At 36.3% G+C, this 25,222-nt stretch overlaps 1 protein-coding gene across 2 annotated transcripts in view; it reads left to right on the forward strand.

The window, feature by feature from the left end:
- GTF3C3 (general transcription factor IIIC subunit 3) overlaps nt 1-25,222 on the forward strand; it is a 42,548-nt gene that overhangs the window by 9,441 nt on the left and 7,885 nt on the right. For both annotated transcript variants that reach the window (XM_012454055.2, XM_064373216.1), the window contains exons 5-16: nt 522-713; nt 1,222-1,387; nt 4,978-5,125; nt 5,706-5,793; nt 9,655-9,758; nt 11,313-11,484; nt 13,507-13,709; nt 14,026-14,127; nt 14,887-15,022; nt 16,967-17,204; nt 17,880-18,070; nt 19,722-19,846. In XM_012454055.2, coding sequence (XP_012309478.1) covers nt 522-713; nt 1,222-1,387; nt 4,978-5,125; nt 5,706-5,793; nt 9,655-9,758; nt 11,313-11,484; nt 13,507-13,709; nt 14,026-14,127; nt 14,887-15,022; nt 16,967-17,204; nt 17,880-18,070; nt 19,722-19,846 — 1,865 coding nt within the window. The remainder of the gene's footprint in view (nt 1-521; nt 714-1,221; nt 1,388-4,977; nt 5,126-5,705; nt 5,794-9,654; nt 9,759-11,312; nt 11,485-13,506; nt 13,710-14,025; nt 14,128-14,886; nt 15,023-16,966; nt 17,205-17,879; nt 18,071-19,721; nt 19,847-25,222) is intronic.

Raw genomic sequence — 25,222 nt, forward strand, 5'->3', positions numbered from 1 at the left:
ACAAAAATCTTTGACTTTAATACCTCATAATCTTTCAATTTTGTTTCAGAAACAGTATTTCAGAAATGTAGACTAGCCAGTCACTTTGATATCCGTTTAGCTGCTGCTTAGGTATCATCTATTCATTCATACCATACTCCTTGGTGTGGGAGCTAAAGCATGAAGATTCAGCTCCACTGATGTGACTGGAGTTTATTGGGATGAACTTGCTAATACTGAGCCATGTTTATCCTGAGCAAAGAGGGCTTTTCATGAAGAAGATGTGGTAGAGATTAGGATTTTTCATGAAATTATACCTTGCTTAGAGAAAGCAATGCTTTAAAAATGCTAAAAATGTGTGAAAATAAAGCAGATATAACTAGCATTTATTTTAACTTGCCTTAAACAGTTTGTATAATTTTGCTAGAGTGATTTGAAGAATTTAGGTATTTAAAAAAAAGACACAGTTTGAACCAGAGGATTGACATCAACTCAAGCCTCTTCTCTCAGCCAATGGAATTTATTTTTTTAATTCGTTATAGCTCCTCTAGCTTATGAGCCATTTTCTACTCTTGCCATGATATATGAGGACCAAGGTGACATGGAAAAATCATTGCAGTTTGAGTTGATTGCTGCACATTTAAATCCCAGTGACACAGAAGAATGGGTTAGACTGGCAGAAATGTCTCTGGAACAAGACAATATTAAACAGGCTATTTTTTGCTACACGAAAGGTAATTAAAAAAATTTTCTTTCACTTTGACAAGATGTGACATAATAGGTTTTTTGATAATTGCATTTGCTACTATGGGGTGTGATATTGGCTGAAATAAATTTGTTTCTATTGTCTCTTATTCTAGAGGTAAGTATTTGGGGTTCTGCTGTTCTCATGTTTATCAGGGACTTTTTTAATGTTGTGAGATAATACAACACAAAATTTGGTAGATGAATAGTACCTTCAGTTTCCCACCAAGATCAGTGTTGGTTTTAAGCTGTTCCTTGAGGATTAACATCCGACTAGATTGACCACATTAAGAAGATTACTATTGAGATTCAGATTCTATTTGGTCTTACGTCAAACCTAGTCAAAAGTTCCTGTGAAGATAGATTTATTCAGAATAACTCCCTTTGTTCCATGGATGAATTAGTTTGCTTATTAAATTTTCTGAGAAGATGATAGATCACACCTAGATACCATGCACTCCTTTTTGTGATAAATAATTTGTACTTCTTTCTTTTCAGCTCTTAAATATGAACCTACTAATGTCCGTTATCTGTGGGAGCGATCAAGCCTTTATGAACAGATGGGTGATCATAAAATGGCCATGGATGGTTACAGGCGTATTTTAAACCTGTTGTCTCCGTCTGATGGCGAACGTTTTATGCAGCTGGCTAGAGATATGGCAAAGTAAGTTTGGAGCGAAATATATCTAGTTACCCCTAGATTGTTTGATTTTGCAAATCAAAACATATATTTCAAATAGAAAGTACTTTACTTTTCATTGAAGTTCAAGAAGTGTTTTGCCTTATGTATTTTATTGTTTTGTTTTTTGAGACAGGGTCTTGCTCTGTCACCCAGGCTGGAGTATAATGGTGTGTTTATAGTTCACTGCAGCCTTGAACTTCTGAGCTCAAGTGATCCTCTTACCCAGCCTCTTGAGTAGCTGGGACTACAGGTGCACGCCACCACACCTGGCTAATTTTTAAATTTTTTTGTAGAGACAGGGTCTTGCTGTGTTGCTCAAGCTGGTCTTGAACTTCTGACCTCAAGCATTTCTTCTGCTTTGGCCTCCCAAAGTGCTAGGATTACAGATGTGAGCCAGCATGCCTAGCCCTGTATGTTTAGATTGTACCGAATTTTCATTACTTCTCTTTTCTAAGTCAGTTGTGTCATTGCTTAGAAAATTGTGTATATAAGATTACATTTCAAGTGCTCAGAGGTTTAAAAATGGGACATGTCCTAAAAAAATGAGTAGGTTCTCAGGTTTCCAAACTTAGTTGAAATTGTGTATATTTGTAATAATTAAAACAATAATTTTTTATTGCATATGTGCCAATGAAATGTTAATGATCTGGGGTCTTTTATTATTTTATCTTGAGCCAGTACATAATATTTTAAGACTAAAAATTTTCTTTTACAGTTGGCACGTTATTGATGGTGGTATATATTTTATTCTAAATATACCCTACTGCATTTACTTCTCAGGTATGCTGCACGGCAAAACAAAGTAGGAAATATTTTTGCTGAGCAGTGCCTTGTGATATGCTTTTTATTCTAGAGATATCATATTATATTTTGGTCTAGGAGTAACCATCTCCATCAGGGTACATTAGAGTTAACCCTATTAATCCCATGGCCTTTATCACAATGATGCTTAGCTGTGAAACTGTCCCTTACCCTCCCAGGGATGGATTATATAGGACTACTAGAAAGCATTTCTAGGAAATTTGTTGAGGGAAGGCAACCCTAAGTTGATCCCTGATGGAATATCATGAGCACTGAGGGTCTTCCCAGGTTATTTGCTGTTAGTTAAATCTGTAGCTGTCACAGTGGTTAGTCCAGTAGGCTTTGACTTTGTGAAATGTTAGTGGCCTATATAGTAAATTGGTTTTCCACTTCTATTATATATAATACTTTTTTGAGTATTATATATGATTAATGATTGTCAGTCTGCCACTGCCACTAAGGTCTTTCCTACACGGAATTCTATCACTGCAACTTCTGTTTAGGCTTTCCCTTCAGTCCCTACTTTCCCTCCAGAAATATTATTGAATATATCTTTGGCACTAGATACTATACAGGAAACCAGGATATCCACTATTTAACAACTTTTTAAAATCCCCTGCTCTTGTAAAGCTTAGTGAGGGTGATAGGCAGTAAATAAATAGCTAAATATGTAGTACATCAGATGTTGATAAAGTGATATGAAGAAAAATAAAGCAGGAAAAAGGAATAGGGATTTGAGGTATGGGCGGTGTTATTTTTAAGATAGAATGATTAGAGATGGACTTAATTCTCTGTGGTATGGTCATACTGACTAAAGGTGAACTGAAGGAGGTATGAGAACAGATTCAGGGAAGAGTATCACAAGTAAAGGAAATGGCATGTGCAAAGTTTAGGGACGCTGAAGAATTAAGGGAGCAGTGCAAAGAGGTATCAGAGGAATAGATCATTTAGCCCTTTTGGGCTATTGTAAGGGCTTTGGCTTTTATTCTGAATGAGTTTCGAAGTCACTGGAGGGTTTTGAGTGGAAAAGTGACATGGTCTGACTTAAATTTTAAATGTATCAATTCTGGCTGCTCTTTTGAGAATGGATTGAACAGTGGAAGGGCAGAAGCATGGAGACCAGTTAGGAAATTACTGTAGTGATACACAGAAAGGAAAATGGTAACGTGGACCAGGATGGAAGCATCAGAAGCTGGTATGAAGTAATCAGATTATGTATGTGTTTTGAAGGCTGAGCTCTCAAGATTTTCTGATGTATTGAATATGAAGGGTGGGTTGGGGAGGTGGAAAGGGTATAGAGGGAGACACTTCAATGTTTAGAAGTCAGGAAGAAGAAACAGCAGGGAGACTAAAAGGAAATGGCCAGTGAAGTAGGAGGAAACAGAGAACAACATGATGTTCTAGAATTTAATTGAAGAAAGCACTTCAAGGAGGAGGGATGATCATCTGTGTGAGATACTACAGATAAAGCATGTAAAATCAGCCTGAGAATTGACAGATTTAGCAACAAGTTGATTGGAAATATTGGCTGAGTGGGGAGAGGAAAAGTTGATTGGATTAGGTTAAAAAGAGAATGGGAGGAGAGGCACTGGAGATGGTATGGGGGATGGACAACTTTGGGGGAATTTGCAAAGGGAGCAGAGGAATGGGTTGTTGGGATGGGAGAATTTTTTAAGTTCAGAAAAATTACAGTTTATTTAGATGGGAGTAATCAAAAATTGAGGAACACATTGAAGATTTGTGAGGGAAGGGACAGTTACCTGAGCAATATCCCTAAGTAGATTATAGGGAATGGGATCGAACTCGGGGTTATTTTCATGTATACAATCATTTATCTTTGATAAAGGGGAAGGCAGATGATATGGCCAAAGTATACTGGTAAGAAGATAGATAGATGTGCTGGATATATGTGGGATGTTCTGATTTGATTCTCTTTTCTTGGTAAAAATATCAAGCAAGGTCATCAACTGAGAGTGAGGACTGGGAGACTGCTGGAGGTTTGAAGATAGAAGATGTCAAATAGTTGTCTAGGACATTACTGCCCCACAGACTGGGAGTATTTGCATCACCTGGAAGCTTGTCAGAAATGCAGGATCTCAGGCCTGCCCCAGCTCTACTAGATCTGAATACTTGTTTTTACAAGGTAGTCAGTTGATCCATATGCACATTTAAGTTTGAGAAGTGCTGAAATAGGTAACTAGTAATACTGCTCATCAGTACCACAGACCTGCTTGAGGGTACTGGTCATTAATTTACAGTGAGACCAGTTGGCATGATCAGCTGGGCAGGTGGTAGTGAAGAGTGGATATAGTTGGATTTTAACCAGGCTTGGGATTTTATTGAGTGATTTTAATCAAGGAAGAGCAGCAGGGTAAGAGAACTGAGGATATGTGCAAAGGAGTAATTATAATGTTGGGCCACATGGAGAAGGAAGAAAGTAAGTACAGGTGATGGTGAAAAAGTGGTAGGATCTATGCTTTGTAGATCTGTTGAGGTAGAAGAGTTTGGTATTGGATTACAGAGGTAATGAGCTGGAATGATAGGAGGTAGTTTTTGGAGAGTGAGATGCTTGAAATTATGACACTGTTTTAGTGACGTTGCACATTTTTTCTGGATCAGTTCTGATTATGATTTTAAGAAAATATATATTCCTCTCAAATTCTAAGAAAATGAAAATCACCGTTCATTGTTATATAGCCTAAGCAAGAAATGAGTTTTATAATTGGAATTAAGTAAACATTCATCCATTTTGCCACTTACTTTTTTTTTAGGAGTTACTATGAAGCCAATGATGTTACTTCTGCTATTAACATAATTGATGAAGCTTTCGCAAAACACCAGGGCCTAGTCTCCATGGAAGATGTTAACATAGCAGCTGAACTATATATTTCAAACAAACAGTATGACAAAGCTTTGGAGGTAGGAATGCTTATGTGTTTCTCTGTTAGGTTTTGAATGTGTTTCTGTGTTCTAGAAATTCTTAAAAATTGGAAGTTCTTCATTTTAGTTATATATTATGTATGTATTTAAAGTCTATATGAAACAAGTAATTTCTAGATTCTGTAGCAATTCAGTATGAAATAAGAAGTGCAGTTACATAATAAAAAAATACTGCCATTATCACAGGTGCCAAGTATGTGTGTACTTCAGGGTAGCAGGACTCAACAGTCAGATGAATTGCTGTGATTTAGTTCTTAAACTGGTTGGGGGCAAAGTAGGTTGGTTTGTTAAAGAAGAGTTATATATATTTAGTTTGCATTAGTTAATAGGATATTAAAATGTTAATGGGTCACAGGGTTTCTCTCTTTTTTTTTTTTCTTTTTTTATTATCTCGGAAGCCCAAGATCAAGGGTTTCTCATTTTTAAAAGACTTACTTTTTCTTTTTATAGCCTATCTTTATATTAGGGATTATTTGAATTGACTGTACAAATCTTTGCATTATGAAAAGGTTTTTCATACATAACTTATTATTTTCTTTCTTCTTTCCCATTGCTTTAGGTAATTACAGATTTTTCTGGAATTGTGCTGGAAAAAAAAACTTCAGAAGAAGGCACTTCAGAAGAAGGCACCTCAGAAGAGAATAAAGGTTGTAGTTTCCTCTGCTTAGGAAAGTGTATATAATCCTCTCTTGGTCATAAGGTGGTGTTTTACAGTGAAAATTTATTTCATACCGTGGTGAGTTGATAGTTAATGTTCTCATAAGTTTTCCCAAGAAGCATTTTTTTCTCAGAGATTTCATATCTTGTGAGTATTGACTTATAAGTAATCTTTAAAAAAATTTGTTTTGAGTCCCTTTTATTTTTTAGTATGTCTATTTGAATATGGCATTTTTCATTGACAATCTTTTTCATTTTTATAGGGAAAAAAATTACTGAAGTTTATCAAAAACCTTGAGCACTAAAGCAATTTACTTTTCAAATAGGACCTAAAATGCTCTCATTTAAAAAATTCTACCTTAAGCTTAAGCATTCACATAAAAAGTAGAAACTAACGTGATTACCCTACATTGTTTGAAAACTCAGATGTATAATTAGTGATCTGGTTAGAAAGTCATACCTAAGTGTGGCTTGCAGAGTCTCTTTGTACCATACTCATTAACCTATTCTGTAAAAATACTAACATTCAAGACCCTATATAAAATTGTAGCAAAATTGATCTTTATGAGCAGAGTATATAACCATGCTCTTGTAAGAGAATTCCTGTATGGTACCTTCAGCCTCTACCCTCTGAGGATTTTGATCGACTCTGTGGAAGGGGCAAGTGAGTTGGTACTGAGTCCTGCGTGCTTCAGAACTCCCTCCATGGCCTGTCATGATGCCTAAAAATTCTGTCATTATGTAATCCTTTGGGCTAAGGCATAATTATTCGGAAACAAAAACTGTTATTTAAAATATGATCCATCCTAATGATGAGTAGTAATTCACTTATACAAGCCAGCATGTGCTAATTCATAGAGAGTAAGCCCAAGGTGAGATATGGGACAGATAAATGTTGAAGTGGAAAGTTGTTGAGGAAGGGAAACTCAGTTCAATAAGTTTCTTGTAAGGGACTGCTGGGTGTGTGGAGAATACACAGATGAGTATAACATTTGCTACTCTCAAGGAAGTGGAGGTGGAAGAGGCGTTCAAATGAAGTGTATCCAGTTTAAGACTTGTGTGATAATTTCTGTAGCACAGTTGATGTTATGGGAAAATAGAAAAGGGCAGTATAGAAGGATCAGAAGATGTTTATAGAGGCCCAGTTTAAGCAGACAGCATGGGGAGTGTGATCCAGACTGAGTCACAGGGTGTGGGAGCACTGCTTGAATGAGCACTGTTGAGTGATCAGGGCGGTGTGAATTTCTGATTAAGATTTTTCTTCTTAATTGTGTTAAAATTATTGCCGTCCTTTGTTTTGAAAAATACCAAGTTCTGTTCAAGTTTTAATTGTATATATAATCATTTTGTTGTTTAATAGATTTTATCCTCCCTTCCTCCCTCCCTCTCTCCCTAGAACATATTAACATAAATCAACAACAGGTTAGAGTTTAAGTAGTGGCTTTTTATTTTTTAGTATGCAAAATAATGGTGCATCTTAGATCTGAAATCTGGCAGCTTAGAATTGATGAAATAACTTTAAAGAAAAAGATATGTCCAAAAGACTGGGAGATTAAAACAAATCCAAAGTGAGCAAGGGTAGTTTCTAGTATGCATTTTTAAAAATGAGACCATTTATTGGTAGATTATGTATTGCCTATTGACGGTCACATTTTTAAATTCTTCTAAATGTGAAAGACCTGATGAGAATTCAGGAGAATATAGTATCAGTGACACAAAGACAAGCTTTTTAAAAGATAGTGTTGTTAAATGTTAGTTAATAATATGTAAGCTGTAGGGGCTATAAATATATATATTACCTTCCTTGGCATTATCAAATTGCCATTAAAGTATCTAAATACTCTCAATCTCCATACTTACCTGATTGAACTGGTAACAGTTTGTGGACCTGCACAGGTCCCAGACTATAGTCTGAGTAGCACTGCCCTGTAGCATTAGGAAAGTGACCTTCTTACCTTTTTAAATGTAGTTGGTCTGAATTTTGCCTTGTCTCATACTGAGATTGTGACTATTTTTTGTTTGTTTGTTTGTTTGCATCTGCCTGCAACAAAATTTCAGCTTTCCTGAATCACTTGATTTTAGGCATAATCTTGTATTCAACAAAGGTTGTGTTTTACTTTGTGATTTGATATGAAAGCAAGGTTTCTGACTTACACATCTGTACATACTGTATCTTTAAGACCTATGCTGAGATTTAAAGTATTTCATATACTGTAACTTACCTTTCTTGCTGAAAGGTAAAACACATAGATATATTTTATTGGACTTAGTCTGTTTGGACTTCTATAACAAAATACCTGAGACTGGGTAATTTATAAACAACAGAAATTTATTGCTCACAGTTTGAGAGATTAGGAAGTCCAAGGCACCAGCAGATTTGGTGTCTGGTGAGGGCCCTTTTCTCATAGATGGTGCCTTCTTGCTGTGTCCTCATGTGGCAAAAGTAACAAACAAGAGACCTCTTTTACAAGGGCACAAATCCCATCCACCTAATCACCTCCCAAAAACCCACCTCTTAATAACTTCACCATGGGGGTTAGGTTTCGATACAGGAATTTTGGTGAGACACCAACATTCAGACTGTTAGCAAACGGCATTTCAGAAAGAAAATCAAAGTGATGGAGTTGGAATATAGAACCCCTACATGATAAAGATAGAATCCCATTTTAATAAAGTCAAAGGCTCATTAAAATTACTGCATTGTGTTTAGTCCTCACTCAGACCTTAGCTACTGTCTACAGAAGAAATATGCTGTGGATATAGCCTTGAGTTAGACATGGTTCTTGCCCTCATGGAGCTTAGGGCTTAGTGTGAGTAAATTTACATGTTAGGTAAATTCTGCTCTCTTGTTGAGCAGACTGAATATCTCAGCTGGATTTCTCATATCAGTTATTGTCTCAGAGCTCAGTGATAAAAAGTCTCTTAAACTTGTCCAAATCCTTCTATAACTTGGTAATTTTAGGCAATATAGTTTCCCCTCAGTGTTCATGAGAGATTGGCTCCAGGAAACCCCTTATACCAAAATCCTTGGATACTTAAATCCCTTATATAAAATAGTGTATTATTTGCATATAATATGTAAACTTATTAGACTTTGCAAAATATTTTAAATGTGGATAAAAATTCCTTTAATTTCCCAGGGCTTTAAAAATTATTTTGCTGTAATGAGGTTTTAGAAAACAACACAGTATTATTTTATCCTTTTCTTAGCCTGTTTCTAGTGAACACTAAAAAGTGACTTTTCGGTTGGGCGCAGTGGCTCATGCCTGTAATCCCAGCACTTTGGGAGGCTGAGGTGAGTGGATCACGAGGTCAGCAGTTCAAGACCAGCTTGGCCAAGACGGTGAAACCCTGTTTCTACTAAAAATACAAAAATTAGCTGGGCATGGTGGTGGGTGCCTGTGATCTTAGCTACTTGGGAGGCTGAGGCAGAGAACTGCTTGAACCTGGGAGGTGGAGGTTACAGTGAGCTGAGATCACAACACTGCACTCCAGCCTGGGTGACAGAGCAAGACTCCATTTCAAAAAAAAAAGAGACCTTTCAATTCAAGAAAAAAAAAGAGAAGGTTCATACATCCTCATTGTTTTTGTCATTTTAGTTCTCTGTAGTTTAGTAGAAGATGCGAGAGTATGTTTTGGTTAAGTATGTAAGGTATTAGAAATAGAATAGGAAGCATACTTGCTGCCAAAGGACAGACTGAAAGAGATAGAAGAACTTATTAATGGAATTGGCCACACTAAGAATTGACTGTGGAATCATTTGCTTTGAATGAAATAAATGAGATCTTACATAGAAGATACACATCTTAAGTTTGCATATAGGAACTGCTTCTTGTCTGTCTATTCCCCAGCTCCTGAGAATGTTACCTGCACTATACCTGATGGCGTGCCAATAGATATCACAGTGAAGCTGATGGTCTGCCTTGTACATCTCAACATCCTTGAACCACTTAATGTATGTAACAAGATCTGCACTTGAGATACTTCAGATCACATGCACCATCTGTTTTCTTTAGATGTCAAGAAATTATATAACTTGACCCTAGAATTTCACATTTCTTAATAATTAGGGAGGTAACAATAAGCATTAAATAATTTTGTAGGAATATCTTATAAAAACTAAAATTGTTTTGGAATTGGGCTTATAGTAATTTATTTTTCTTTTAAAATAACAATCTAAAGATCAGAATTTGAGATTGTCCTTAGACAGTTAGATCATTAGTAATAATTCTGACAGTTATTCTTATTTGCTGACTTTGGACCAAGTATACTTTGTGGACCTTAGAATAAGACATTGAGTAAAATGTACAAATCTGTACCCTCATGAGTCAGGATGCCTTTTTTGTTTTAATGGGATTAGATAATGAATAAAATAAATACATAACATACAGGACATTGTCTGGTGATTAAGTGTTCTGGGAAAAAAATCAAACAAGGAAGAAAATAAGGAATATTGGGAGCAGGGGAAAGTTGCAGTTTTCAGTAGGGGATCAGGTGACATTTGGCTGCGTGCCACAGCATACACTTATAATCCCAGCATTTGGGAGGTTTAGGCAGGCAGATCTCTTGAACTCAGGCATTCAGGTCCAGCCTGGGCAACATGGTGAAACCCTATGTCTACAGAAAATACAAAAAATTTAGCTGGGTGTGGTGGTGCACACCTGTAGTGCCAGCTACTTGGGAGGTTGAGGTGGGAGGATTGCTTGAACCCAGGAGGTAGAGACTGCAGACCCTGTCTCAAAAAAAAAAAAAGTGACATTTGAATAATGACCTGAAGGAAGTGAGGAAGTAAACCATGGGGATATCTAAGGAAACAGCTTTCCAAAAACACAGAAGCCCTGAGGCACGGGGTGTTGGTTAGAGGAAGAGCAAAACAGATCAGCTGTGTCTTAGTTCTTGCAATGCCTGCCTCTAAACAGATCCACAAAATGTGTTTAATGGGTATGAGTTTTTAAAAATAAAGATGCAGAAGTGGACAGAAAAATGACTAAACCTGGTTTTGTTAAGCCTTGCTTCTTTTCAGCTTGCCTCATATAACTGATATGTAGGTTAAAAAGAAAAATGTAGACTTTGGGAGGTTGAGGCAGGTATATCACTTGAGGCCAGGAGTTTGAGACTGGCCCCATCTCAACTAAACATACAAAAATTACCCCTGCTTGGTGGTGTGCATCTATAATCCCAGCTACTCGGGAAGGTGAGGCATGAAAATCACTTGAACCTAGGGGGCTGAGGCGGGTAGATCACTTGAGGCCAGTTTAAGACTAGCCTGGCCCGTCTCAACTAAACATACAAAAATTAGCCCGTCCTGGTGGTGCGCATCTGTAATCCTAGCTGCTTGGGAAGCTGAGGCACGAGAATCATTTGAACCCAGTGGGTTGAAGTTGCAGTAAGCAAGATTGCGCCACTGCACTCCAGCTTGGGTGACAGAGCAAGACGGGGGAGAAAAGCTACAGATAGATGTGCAGGTTTGTAATAAATGTTTAACTTCAGGCTTTTATTTGTGGTCTAGCCTCTCTTGACAACACTAGTAGAACAGAATCCTGAAGATATGGGAGACCTATACCTAGATGTTGCTGAAGCTTTTCTGGATGTTGGTGAATATAACTCTGCACTTCCCCTCCTCAGTGCTCTTGTTTGCTCTGAAAGATACAACCTTGCAGTAGTTTGGCTTCGTCATGCAGGTAACACTTTTAAGTGCAAGTATTTCTGGTTTCAGGGCAGTTTTTGAAAGTCAGTATTTTAAATTTTCTTGCTAGGCTACTAAGTGATTTCTCCATCACTAATGCTTTGGAGGAATGATTTACTTAATGATAACAGAGTGAAGTAGGACTCACATGTCCCTTAAATGCCTGTCTTGAACTTGTCTTAACCATAGGCTCTGGTTTCTAGCACAGGATTGTCAGACTTGGGGGCAAAATCTACTTTTGAAGAGGTTTTACAGACTTATATTTAATATGTTATTTTGGGAAAAATTAATGTATTTTTCAATGCTCTTTGAGCCACACACGCTCAAAATTGGGTTTTATCAGCCATTTATTACACTGTGCTTAAGTCCACAGTAATCTGAAGTGAATGATTTAGATTAGAAAAGATAGCTTAAGAAACATGATTACATCTTTTGAAGAAATACATGAAAGCAAAAAGTATTATTGAGTCAACATGAAAGACACATTAAAAATCAAATAGTCTTAGTTTCAAATTCTGCGTGATGGCAGAAAGCTCTAATGGCTCTTAAGTATTACATGATGACAGAAAGTTCGCTATAACTAGAGAAGCATTGATTGGCATTTTGGGGTAATAGTGCACTCACATCACAGATATGAACTAGGAAAGAGAGCACTTAATGATTAAGATAACAATTTTCTGTTTAGATGAATGAATAAGAATACAAATGTAATACCATCATAAAAAGTTGCATTATTTGTAAGATTTGAATTTTAAAGACATGAGCAGGTTACTTGAGTTTTTATTGCCTTTCTGATTAGGGCTGTGATACTGAAACTGCTCCTTTGTTACTAATGGTGTACACTTTAAAAATCCTATTTAATCATGATTCTGTTAAATGCTATTTCCATTTTGAGCCCATGTGGCTTGAGATGAATGGAAGGTAAAATCTGAGAGTCATCTAAAAATCATAAAGAAATTTGGGATCAGTATAAATATAAAGATAATTAGAGGAATTCAGTGCTTGTAGCATAATAACAAAATAACAAAATGTTTTTAAAAGTGAAAAATAAGTAAATGTAAGAAATTGTGATGTCATTGTGATGGTCCATTCATATTAATGCTCTTCCATTATTATCAAAATTTAACCTAAACCTGATGGTCAGGAGAGATTTGAGATAGCAACTGGAGGCAAAAATATTTAGGAGATACAATGCAGTGAAAAGGATGGAAAGAAGAAATGCTTACAGAGACTTATTTTCAGGTTTAAATGGTTGAATGTATTGATTGATTGGGGATAAAGTTTGAGAAATAGGGCCCAGTAACCTCACTTGTGAGAACGTACCAGGAAGTAATTGAGTGAGATGAAAGGAAGTAGTTTATATTGAGGATCACAAAACTTGGGAGCCTGGCATGTAACACAAATGAGTGAAGTGGGAGAGAGAATGCTAGGGAGAGGTGGGAACTGATGAGCCCTTTGTAAAGGACAGTTTCTCTGCTTGGACTGATGTGCCATGTGGGAATGGGGCACCCACTGGTGCCAAATACAGAATTTTCAAAAGACTCTGGTACCCTGGATTTTATTAAAATCCTAATTTTAAGAAATATAGGATGTTAATAGTTTTTAAAAGCATTGTGGCCTAATAAAACATACCTGTGGGTTACCAGTCTGCCAATTGTGTGCTCTGGTTTATATATGTGAAGATGTTTACTGCAGTATTATTTATTAGAGTAAAAATTTGATTTTTATGTAACCATTCAAAATGCCAATGAAGTCAGTGTTTAATGCTCAGTGAATAAAGCAGAACCCAAAATTATATGTATACCTGATTATTACTTATAGCAATTTAAATTTATTAGAGAGATTGACTGATTAATAGATAGAGATTAGGGATAGATGTTTCAGAGTACTAGAAATACATAGTAATTTCTTGTTATAATTTTTATATTGCTATATTTCTTTTCAAATGGAAAGGTCACTTTGACCAGTTTACAAATCTGTAGTTCACACTTAACACTTTTTTTTAAAATCGTCTTAGAATGTTTAAAAGCCTTAGGCTATATGGAACGAGCTGCCGAAAGCTACGGCAAGGTGGTTGATCTGGCCCCACTCCATTTGGATGCAAGGATTTCACTTTCTACCCTTCAGCAGCAGCTGGGCCGGCCTGAGAAAGCTCTGGAAGCTCTGGAACCAATGTATGATCCAGATACTTTAGCACAGGATGCAAATGCTGCACAACAGGTGGGTCATGTCACATAGAGGGAAGTTTTTCTTGGTACATTATATTTTAGAACTTTCTCCTCAGTTAAGGAGTCTCTATAGCTTACATCCAAAATTTTATTTTAGTGTATTAAATTCAGTGTTTTTGAAAAATAATTTAAAGTGTTAGGTTGCAGCCACTTATTATAAATTGTAGTTTTTAAAATACTGGCGCTTAATTATTCTGAAAAATGCAAATGTTCTTAAAGTTTCATTTTGAAAAATGTTTCTATGCAAATAAAACAATTTATGGAAAAGGAATCTTGTTAGGCTCATTATCTTGTGCTTATTTGTTTAGGAACTGAAGTTATTGCTTCATCGTTCTACTCTATTGTTTTCACAAGGAAAAATGTATGGTTATGTGGATACCTTACTTACTATGTTAGCCATGCTTTTAAAGGTGGGTAATGATCTTTCTTTATGTTAGTCTTGATGACTTTTTAAATGTTTACTGTTTTATTTAAACATAGATTATACTACTTTATAATTGTTTTACTACATTAAACTCAGACTTTAAAAGTGAAATCGGATAAAAACAAAAAAGCTAGAGTTTACTGGCATGTGACTAAAAGTTCTTGACAATAGCTTAAGTGAAAATCTTCCCTAGTACATATTTAGAAAACTGAGCACCATAGTGCTATCAGATATGTGCCCAGTAGACAGTACTATGAGCCAAAATTACTCACTTTGCAAAAGTATTTTCCAGATCTAATATTCTTTCTGATTCTGGCTTATTTGCAGGGAGGTAGCTCTGTGGGTGTATCTCTGGGGTGTGTATGTATACATGTTATAATGTTAATGTGAATTGCTTTTTTTCTTTCTGAGGTGAGGAATGTGACCCAAAATTCCTTCGGTAAGAAAAAAAAAAGTTCATTCTAATTTAGTTTTTTAATGTAGTAATTTGGTTTCTTTTTTTCTTACTAAGGGAGCTTTCAGTCACACTTGTGACACCTGTGACCAATAGGTTTTCTTTAGAAAATTATTGTTTACAGCTGGGTATGGTGGCATATGCCTGTGGTCCCAGCTACTTGGGAGGCTGAGGTGAGAGGATTGCTTAAGCCTAGGAGTTCAAATCTAGCCTAAGCCAACATAGCAAGACTTTATCTCTAAACAAAAAAATTATCATTTAAAAAATCTGAAATTTTCATCTTGAATTCAGGTAGCAATGAATCGAGCCCAAGTCTGTTTGATATCCAGTTCCAAATCTGGAGAGAGGCATCTCTATCTTATTAAAGTATCGAGAGACAAAATATCAGACAGCAATGACCAAGAGTCAGCAAATTGTGATGCAAAAGGTAATTACTTCATTTGCATTATATTATATAAAATGTGGCTTAATTGAAAAAGACTCATGAAGTAACATTGGACAGTAATATCCTTTTCAAATAAAATGAAATTTCCTAATCTAAATCTCTCAAGGGTAATAAACACATTTGGTGTTAAAAAGGAAAGGCTAAATGCAAATACTTAAAAAGGAAAGCATCTGCTTGGATCTGTGAAAGAAGTAAAACAAAACTTTTCATTTTACTTTTTAAAAAGAAAATATATTTTAAGAAATTTGTGAAGATTAGATGACAGTATAGATTATTTGTCCAGAGACTTCACTTAAATATATTCCATTCTCTATTACATAACTTTTAACAACTGTAGCAATAGTCATAGAAACTCTGAAAATAAGTTGCTGTGACCCAGTCTCAAGTAATACAACTTTAAAAGATAACAGCTTCTACCTATGCAGCTTGTGTTTTGAACCATGTTTCCTTATATTTTTCTTTCTATGTGATCTGCCTGTTTTCATTCAGTGATTCCTCATTGGGGGTTCATGGTTAGTTTTTCTTAGGCTCTTAAATTTTGTTGTTTTAAATTTTATCATGATAAGGATCACATTACACTGGTGTACCAGGATAGGATAAACTAAGCCTATTTATGTTACATGAAACTTTGTACCCTAATATTTTCACTTTATGTTTTCTCATAGATATTTTATCATCTTGCTTTGTTCTCTTCATAATTATTATATTTAAGGTTATTACATTCCATAATTTATTTAATCATTTTCTTATTTTTTGGCCTATGATCACTTTTGATAATTTTCTTTTATAACCAATAATGTAGTAGCATTTTCATACATACAGATTTGTTCATATTTTGATTGTTTAGGATAGATTCTCAGAAGGAAAATTATTGAATCAAAGACAGTAAAATTTTTTATGACTTTTGATACTTCTTAAGGGCTATAAAAGGGAGGCTTTTTACAGAGAACTAAGGAAGAGAAAGAGGTTGTTAAAGGGACATTTTAAGGCAGAGAAAATTGAGATCAGAAAAAGATCAAAAACAACTTGATTCTCAAAGTATGAATTTGAAATCATTTGCTGAGCAAACATTTGAATGCCTGTGTGTCTGTAACCCTCTATCACTGGGGTCCCCAACCCTGATACCAGTCTGTGGCCTACAAGGGACTGGGCCGCACAGAAGGAGGTGAGCAGTGGGTAGGCAAGCAAACATCACCACCTGAGCTCCCTGTCCTGTCAGGTCAGTGGCAGCATTAGATTCTCATAGGAGCGCAAACCCTATTGTAAACTGCCCATGCAAGGGATCTAGGTTGCACGCTTTTTATGAGAATCTAATGTCTGATGGTCTGTCACTCTCTCTCATCACCCCCAGATGGGACTGTCTAGTAGTAGGAAAATAAGCTCAGGGCTCCCACTGATTCTACATTTTGGTGAGTTGTACAATTATTTCATTATATGTTACAACATAATAATAATTGAAATAAAGTGCACAATAAATACAATGTGCTTGAATTATCCTGAAACCATCCTTTTCACCCCTGGTCCATGGAAAAATTGCCTTGCATGAAACTGGTCCTTGGTGCCAAAAAGGTTGGTGACCGCTTCTTTATGGGACTGCAGTCATAGAAAGTAAACATATTCTGCCCTGGAGGAGATATATCCTAGCCAGCATGGAGAAATGCAGATGGGATTAGCTGGAACTTGTAGAGAACAAGTCTGATTCAGATGCCTGGCATTGCAGATTGTTAAACTGGAAGAGTAGAAAGGGGTAGTATTGAAGGAGTGTAAGCAACCAACTACCCCTTCTCATCTTTGTCAGGAGAGCACTGGCAACAATTTAGGCTCATGGTTATTAAGCTTCTCTTAAAATTGATGATGTGAATTTTTCTAATACTGCTGTTTCTGGAAATACAGTGTCCTAACTGGTTTTCATTGGTCTCATTTTAGCAATATTTGCTGTGCTTACAAGCGTCTTGACAAAGGATGACTGGTGGAACCTTCTGTTGAAGGCCATATACTCCTTATGTGACCTATCCCGATTTCAAGAGGCCGAGTTGCTTGTAGATTCTTCATTGGAATATTACTCATTTTACGATGACAGGCAGAAACGCAAAGAACTAGAATACTTTGGTCTGTCTGCTGCAATTCTGGACAAAAATTTCAGAAAGGCATACAACTATATCAGGTGAGTTCCCAGTTATTTATTTCAATTAGATTCTTTAATAGAGTAAGTATATTTACTTTGATTTAGAAGCTACTTTATTTTTGGCTCTACTATTAAACAATAAAGTGTTTAATTCAGTTCGTTGGTGATTCTCAGAGGCAGTATATGAGAGCATTCACTCTAGGGCCAGACTTTCTGGGTTCAAATCCCAGCCCTGACACTTATTGGCTGCGTGACCTTAGGCTACTTAGGTAATCTCAAGTGCTACAGTCTCCACTTATAAAAGGACATCATAATACTATGATCTCTTAGGGTTAAATGAAAGTTAAAGGAGTTATATATAAATAACGCCTTTTAACAATGCCTGGCAAATACTATGAGTTATTATTCAGTACTGCAGCTATAGTGGGCAGGGAGAGAAAAAGTGAAACCTAAGCCACTTGCTTCTGTTTTAGTTTAAAAGTTCTGTTGAAAGTAGAAATAAGATGTAGATATACTAACTTAAGCAGCGTTTCCTGGGAAAAATCTTTCATTGCGTAGGAGAGTTTTGCTTTAAATAGATTGAAACTGTCTGCTTTTCCTTGTTGGAGGATGGTACATTTCAGTGCTGGTAGGACAGCACTGAAGGGTTTTATTTTTAGAAATCAGGAAGATTTTTACATTATTTTACCCTTCACCCTCTTCCTGCAATTTTAGGATAATGGTAATGGAAAATGTCAATAAACCCCAGCTCTGGAACATTTTCAATCAAGTTACCATGCACTCCCAAGATGTACGACATCATCGCTTCTGTCTCCGTTTGATGCTGAAAAACCCAGAAAATCATGCCCTATGTGTCTTAAACGGACACAATGCATTTGTATCTGGTAGTTTTAAGCATGCGCTTGGTAAGTGTCCTGGCATGTGACTTTGTCAAGCATAACTAGTGTGGTGAAGAGCCTAGCCTCTGCAGTGGAACTGTCTGGGTTAATTAGCAGCCTCACTGTGACAAATTATTCTACCTCCTCCTGCCTCAGTTTGTTTATCTCTAAAATGGAGATAATAATTGGACCTACTTTGTAGAGTATTGTGAAAATTAACTGAGTCAATATAGAGAACTTAAAACAGTGCCTGGCACATATAGTAAGTGGATATAATAGCAAAAATGGTAATTACTAATACTAATATTTATTCTTATTAAGCTTTGGTTGTAAAAGGCTTATATAGGTCTTATAATTCATTTTAAAGGTCAGTTCTCCCTGTTTAGGCCTATTTATTTTTAAAATGACTTTCATTAATTATGGATGCTTTTGCCACCTGATTTTAATTTGCTATAATGCAAAACATATTCAAGATTTGCTGAAAATTCATTCCTTTAGGAGATAAGGCTATATTAAGATTTATTTATGCGATGCTTACTACTTCTAATTAAACTTAAGGAAACTTCATTAATCATTTATAATAAAGAATTTCTGTAATAAGGAATCAGAAGTAAATAAGTATTACATGCAGACTCTCCTTTAAAAAAAAATTAAGAAGCAAACAAGTGGAAAAATACCTAACCAAATCTTTAAACTTAAAATTAGGCATGTATGTCCTACTGCCTAAAAGTTGGTGTTGCTAGATTTAGTTCTTATGAGTAAACTATGGTTTTTGGCTATTTAATACTTTCATGATTATTTGTATATGGCTGGTGTTTTTTATAATTGTTCATCCAGTAACCTCAAACATCAGATGTTGTGTGTGCTTTGTGGAATTGTTTCAGATTAAGAAAATATAAATATTTATTTTCCTATATTAGAAACTTTTACAAAAGGTTAAAATGATAGACAAATGGCAGTCTACCATCTTTGCTGCCTAAGAGATTCTGTGGTGCCGTTCCTTCCAGAATAGAAGCCAGAAGGAATACAGTTTTAATCTATATGTGATATATTATATCTTATTCCTTTATGAGAAAAACTTGCTTAAATTCCCCTACTGCATATGATTAGGCTTTTGACATGAGATGATTCTATATATGGAATACATGTAATTCATAAAACCCCAAATTCTTATTCTGTTACTGGATACAAAATAGTTGCTACATTTGGGAAAACAACACCATAGTCTAAAAAACAAAACAAAACTTTCCTCTTCTCACCTCCATGATCTACCACATTTGAATTTATAAAACAGATCAACTGAATATATAAAAATGTTCACCAAAACACATACCCTCCATTCCTTTCCAAATAGATTTAAGGTCATAAAATAGACGATTATTTATTATGATAAATTGTTTATTTTGGAAGTATTACTTTACATGGAAACGTGTAACTGTGCCTAGAAAAAGTTAATTTAGTTATTCATATTAATCTTCATGGTCAGGATACATTCATGGGGAACTTATATTTTATACATTGTTTTAAAATTCAAATTAATAGGTGTCTGGTTGATATTTAAGATAGAATGTACACCTTGTATATGTTAAAATCAGTATGTTTATTTAGCCTTAAAAGTGGTGAAGAAATAAGAACTCTGTTCTTGTCACACGGTCTGACACCACTGCTCGTTTTCCAGGACAATATGTGCAAGCCTTTCGCACTCACCCTGATGAACCTCTCTATAGCCTCTGTATAGGCCTAACCTTTATTCATATGGCATCTCAGAAGTATGTGTTACGGAGACATGCTCTTATTGTACAGGTAATTATTTGAATTTCTCATTATTTGACTGTTTCTTAAAAATTAATATACTTAATACTTCTTTAAAAATCCTGCTTCAAAAGTAATACACAATGCTCAGTACACATGACGGGAGTCCTCAACACTTTATGTTCAGCACTCAGCATATAGTTATACATGTGGTTAAGACTTATTACAGCAATATAGGAAAGGTACACAGCCAGATCCTCAGGGACAAAGACACAGGTAGAATCTGGAGGAATGCACTGGAAAGCGTCCTTATAGTCTGGTGCCCCAAGGTCTCTAGCCATCTTAGATACTGAAGATTCATTTAATTTAGTTTTAAAAAATATATAATAATACAACCAGTAATATGACTGTGACTGTTTCCTTACAGCATCACCAACAAATTATTCTTTTCAAATTTTCTTTGTGGTTTTTATAATAATTTGAAAAATTACTTCATGTTCTTGTTTACTTTTTTTAAAATTATACTTTAAATTCCGGGGTACACTTGCAGAATATGGAGGTTTGTTACATAGGTATACATGTGCCATCATGGTTTCATGCACCCATCAACCTGTCATCTACATTGGGTATTTCTCTTAATGCTATCCCTCCCCTAGCTCCCAACCTCCCAACAGGCCCCAGTGTGTGATGTTCCCCTCCCTGTGTCCATGTGTTCTCATTGTTCAACTCCCACTTATGAGTGAGAACATGCAGTATTTGGATTTCTGTTCTTGTGTCAGTTTGCTGAAAATGAAGGTTTCCAGCTTCATCCATGTCCCTGCAAAGGACACGAACTCATCTTTTTTTTTTTTTTTTTTTTTTTGAGACAGAGTCTTACTCTGTCACCAGGCTGGAGCGCAGTGGTGCAATTTCAACTCAGTGCAACCTCTGCCTCCCAGGTCCAAGCGATTCTTCCACCTCAGCCTCCCAGGTAGCGGTGCGTGCCACCACGCCTGGCTAATTTTTATATTTTTAGTAGAGACTGGGTTTCACCATGTTGGCCAGGATGGTCTTGATCTTTTGACCTTGTGATCCACCTGCCTCGGCCTCCTAAAGTGCTGGGATTATAGGCATGAGCCACTGTGTCCAGCTGAACTCATCCTTTTGTATGACTGCATAGTATTCCATGGTGTGTATGTGCCACATTTTCTTTATCCAGTCTGTCACTGATGGGCATTTTGTTTGGTTCCAAGTCTTGCTTTATGAACAGTGCCACAATAAAAATATGCGTGCATGTGTCTTTGTAATAGAATGATCTATGATCCTTTGGGTATTAGTAATGGGATTGCTGGGTTAAATGGTATTTCTATTTCTAGATCCTTGAGGAATCGCCACAGTCTTCCACAATGGTTGGACTAATTTACAATCCCACCAACAGTGTAAAAGCATTCCTATTTCTCCAAATCCTCCCCAGCATCTGTTGTTTCCTGACTTTATGATTGCCATTCTGATTGGCATGAGATGGCATCTCATTATGGTTTTGATTTGCATTTCTCTAATAACCAGTGATGATGAGCTTTTTTTCATATGTTTGTTGGCTGCATAAATGTCTTGAGAAGTGCCTGTTCATATCATTTGCCCACTTTTTGATGGGGTTTTTTTTCTTGTAAATTTGTTTCAGTTCTTTGTAGATTCTGGAGAATGGCTTTTTGTCAGATGGATAGATTGCAAAAATTTTCTCCCATTCTGTAGGCTGCCTGTTCACTCTGATGATGGCTTCTTTTGCTGTGCAGAAGCTCTTTATTTCAGTTAGATCCCATTTTTCAATTTTGGCTTTTGTTGCCATTGCTTTTGGTGTTTTAATCATGAAGTCTTTGCCCATGCCTGTACCCTGAATGGTATTGCCTAGGTTTTCTACTAGGATTTTTATGGTTTTAGGTTTTACTTTTAAGTCTTTAAGCCATCTTAATTTTTGTCTAAGATGTAAAGAAGGGATCCAGTTTCAGCTTTCTGCATATGGCTAGCCAGTTTTCCCAACACCATTTATTGAATAGGGAATCCTTTCCCCATTGCTTATTTTTGGCAGGAATGTCAAAGATCAGATGGTTACAGATGTGTGGTGGTATTTCTGAGGCCTATTCTGTTCTGTACCATTGGTCTATATATCTGTTTTGGTACCGGTACCATGCTGTTTTTGTTACTGTAGGCTTGTAGTATAGTTTGAAGTCAGGTAGTGTGATGCCGCCAGCTTTGTTCTTTTTGCTTAGGATTGTCTTGGCTATGAGGGCTTTTGGCTCCATATGAAATTTAAAGTAGTTTTTTCCAATTCTGTGAAGAAAGTCAATGGTAGCTTGATAGGGATAACACTGAATCTGTAAATTACTTTGGGTGTATAGCCAAATACACCCAAATGGATATCGATTCTTCCTATCCATGTGCATGGAATGTTTTTCCATTTGTTTGTGTCCTCTCTTATTTCCTTGAGCAGTAGTTTGTAGTTCTCCTTGAAGTGGTCCTTCACATCCCTTGTTAATTGTATTCCTAGGTAAATTATTCTCTTTGTAGCAATTGTGAATGAGAGTTCACTCATGATTTGGCTCTCTTTAAGTCTGTTATTGGTGTATAGGAATGCTTGTGATATTTGCACATTGATTTTGTATCCTGAGACTTTGCTGAAGTTGCTTATCATCTTAAGGAGATTTTGAACTGAGACGATGAGGTTTTCTAAATATACAATCATGTCATCTGCAAACAGACAATTTTACTTCCTCTTTTCCTAACTGAATACCTTTTATTTCTTTCACTTGCCTGATTGCACTGGCCAGAATTTCCAATACTATGTTGAATAGAAGTGGTGAGAGAAGGCATCCTTTCTTGTCCTGGTTTTTAAAGGGAATGCTTCCACTTTTTGCCTATTCAGTATGATATTGGCTGTGAGTTTGTCATAAATAGCTCTTTTATTATTTTGAAATACATTCCATCAATACCTAGTTTATTGACAGTTTCTATCCTGAAGGGCTGCTGAATTTTGTTGAAGGCTTTTTCTGCATCTATTGAGATAATCATGTATGTGATGAATTACGTTTATTGATTTGCATATGTTGAACCAGCCTTGCATCCCAGGGATGAAACCAACTTGATCATGGTGGATAAGCTTTTTGATGTGTGGCTGGATTCGGTTTGCCAGTATTTTACTGAGGATTTTCACATCGATGCTCATCAGGGATATTGGCCTGAAATTTTTTTTTGTTGTGTCAGGTTTTGGTATCAGGATGATGCTGTTCTCAGAAAGTGAGTTAGGGAGGATTCCTTCTTTTTCTGTTGTCTGGAGTCGTTTCAGAAGGAATGGTATCAGCTTCTCTGTACCTTTGATAGAACTCGGCTGTGAATCTGTCTAGTCCTGGACTTTTTTTGGTTAGTAGGCTATTAATTACTGCCTCAATTTCAGACCTTGTTATTGGTCTGTTCAGAGATTTGACTCCTTTTCTGCCTTGTTTAGTCTTGGGAGGGTGTATGTGTCCAGGAATTTATCGATTTCTTCTAGAGTTTCTAGTTTATTTGCATAGAGGTGTTCATAGTATTTTCTGATGGCAGTTTGTATTTCTGTGAGATTGGTGGTGATATCCCCTTTATCATTTTTTATTGCATCTATTTTATTCTTCTCTCTTTTCTTCTTTGTCTGGCTAGTGGTCTATTTTGTTGATCTTTTCAAATAACCAGCTCCTGGATTTGTTGATTTTTTAGAAAGGTTTTTCGTGTCTCTGTCCCTTTTAGTTCTGCTCTGATCTTAGTTATTTCTTGTCTTCTGCTAGCTTTTGAATTTATTTGCTCTTGCTTCTCTAGTTCTTTTATAATTGTGATGTTTAGGGGTTGATTTTAGATCTTTTCTGCTTTCTCTTGTGGGCTTTTAGTGCTATAAATTTCCCTCCACATACTGCTTTAAATGTGTCCCAGAGATTCTGGTATGTTGTGTCTTTGTTCTTATTGGTTTCAAAGAACATCTTTATTTGTGCCTTAATTTCATTATTTACCCAGTAGTCATTCAGGAGCAGGTTGTTCAGTTTCCATGTAGTTGTGCGGTTTTAAGTGAGTTTCTTAATTCTGAGTTCTAATTTGATTGCACTGTGGTCTGAGAGACTTATTTTTGTTCTTTTGCATTTGCTGAGGAGTGTTTTACTTCCAATTATGTGGTCAATTTTAGAATAAGTGTGATGTGGTGCTGAGAAAAATGTGTATTTTGCTGATATTATGTGGAGAATTCTGTAGATGTCTATTAGGTCCACTTGGGCCAGGGCTGAATTCAAGTCCTGGATATCTTTGTTAATTTTCTGTCTTGCTGATCTAATATTGACCGTGGGGTGTTAAGCCTCCCACTGTTATTGTGTGGGAGTCAACGTCTCTTTGTAGGTCTCTAAGAACTTGCTTTATGAATCTGGGTGCTCCAGTATTGGGTGTATATATACTTAGGATTATTAGCTCTTCTCGTTGCATTGATGCCTTTACTGTTACATAGTGCCCTTCTTTGTCTCTTTTGATCTTTGTTGGTTTAAAGTCTGTTTTATCAGAGACTAAGATTGCAACCCCTGCTTTTTTTGCTTTCCATTTGCTTGGCACATATTCCTCCATCCCTTTATTTTGAGCCTATGTGTGTCTTTGCATGTGAGATGGGTCTCCTGAATACAGCACACTGATGGGTCTTGATTCTTTATCCACTTGGCCAGTCTGTGTCTTTTAATTGGGGCATGTAGCCCATTTATATTTAAGGTTAATATTGTTATGTGTGAATTTGATCCTGTCATTATGAGGTTAGCTGGTTATTTTGCCAATTAGTTGATGCAGTTTCTTCATAGCGTCAATGGTCTTTACAATTTGGTATGTTTTTGCAGTGGCTCATACCGGTTGTTTCTTTCCATATTTAGTGCTTCTTTCAGGAGGTCTTGTAATTCAGGCCTGGTGGTGACAAAATCTCTCAGCATTTGTTTGTCTGTAAAGGGTTTTATTTCTCCTCCACTTATGAAGCTTAGTTTGGCTGGATATGAAATTCTGGGTTGAAAATTCTTTTCTTTAAGAATGTTAAATATTGGCCCCTACTCTCTTCTGGCTTGTAGGGTTTCTGCCAGGAGGTCCGCTGTGAGTCTGATGGGTGTCCCTTTGTGAATAACCTGACCTTTTTGTCTTGCTGCCCTTAACATTTTTTCCTTCATTTTAACGTTAGTGTGAATCTGACGATTATGTGTCTTGGGGTTGCTCTTCTTGAGGAGTATCTTTGTGGTGTTCTCTGTATTTCCTGAATTTAAATATTGGCCTGCTTTGCTACGTTGGGGAAGTTTTCCTGGATAATATCCTGAAGAGTGTTTTCCAACTTGGTTCCATTCTCCCAGTCACTTTCAGGTACACCAATCAAACGTAGATTTGGTTCTTTCACATAGTCCCATATTTCTTGGAGGA

This window comes from Aotus nancymaae, unplaced genomic scaffold, assembly GCF_030222135.1.
Source record: "Aotus nancymaae isolate 86718 unplaced genomic scaffold, 86718_ANA_hifiasm-v0.15.2.pri h1tg000008l, whole genome shotgun sequence".
Taxonomy (NCBI): Eukaryota; Metazoa; Chordata; class Mammalia; order Primates; family Aotidae; genus Aotus; species Aotus nancymaae.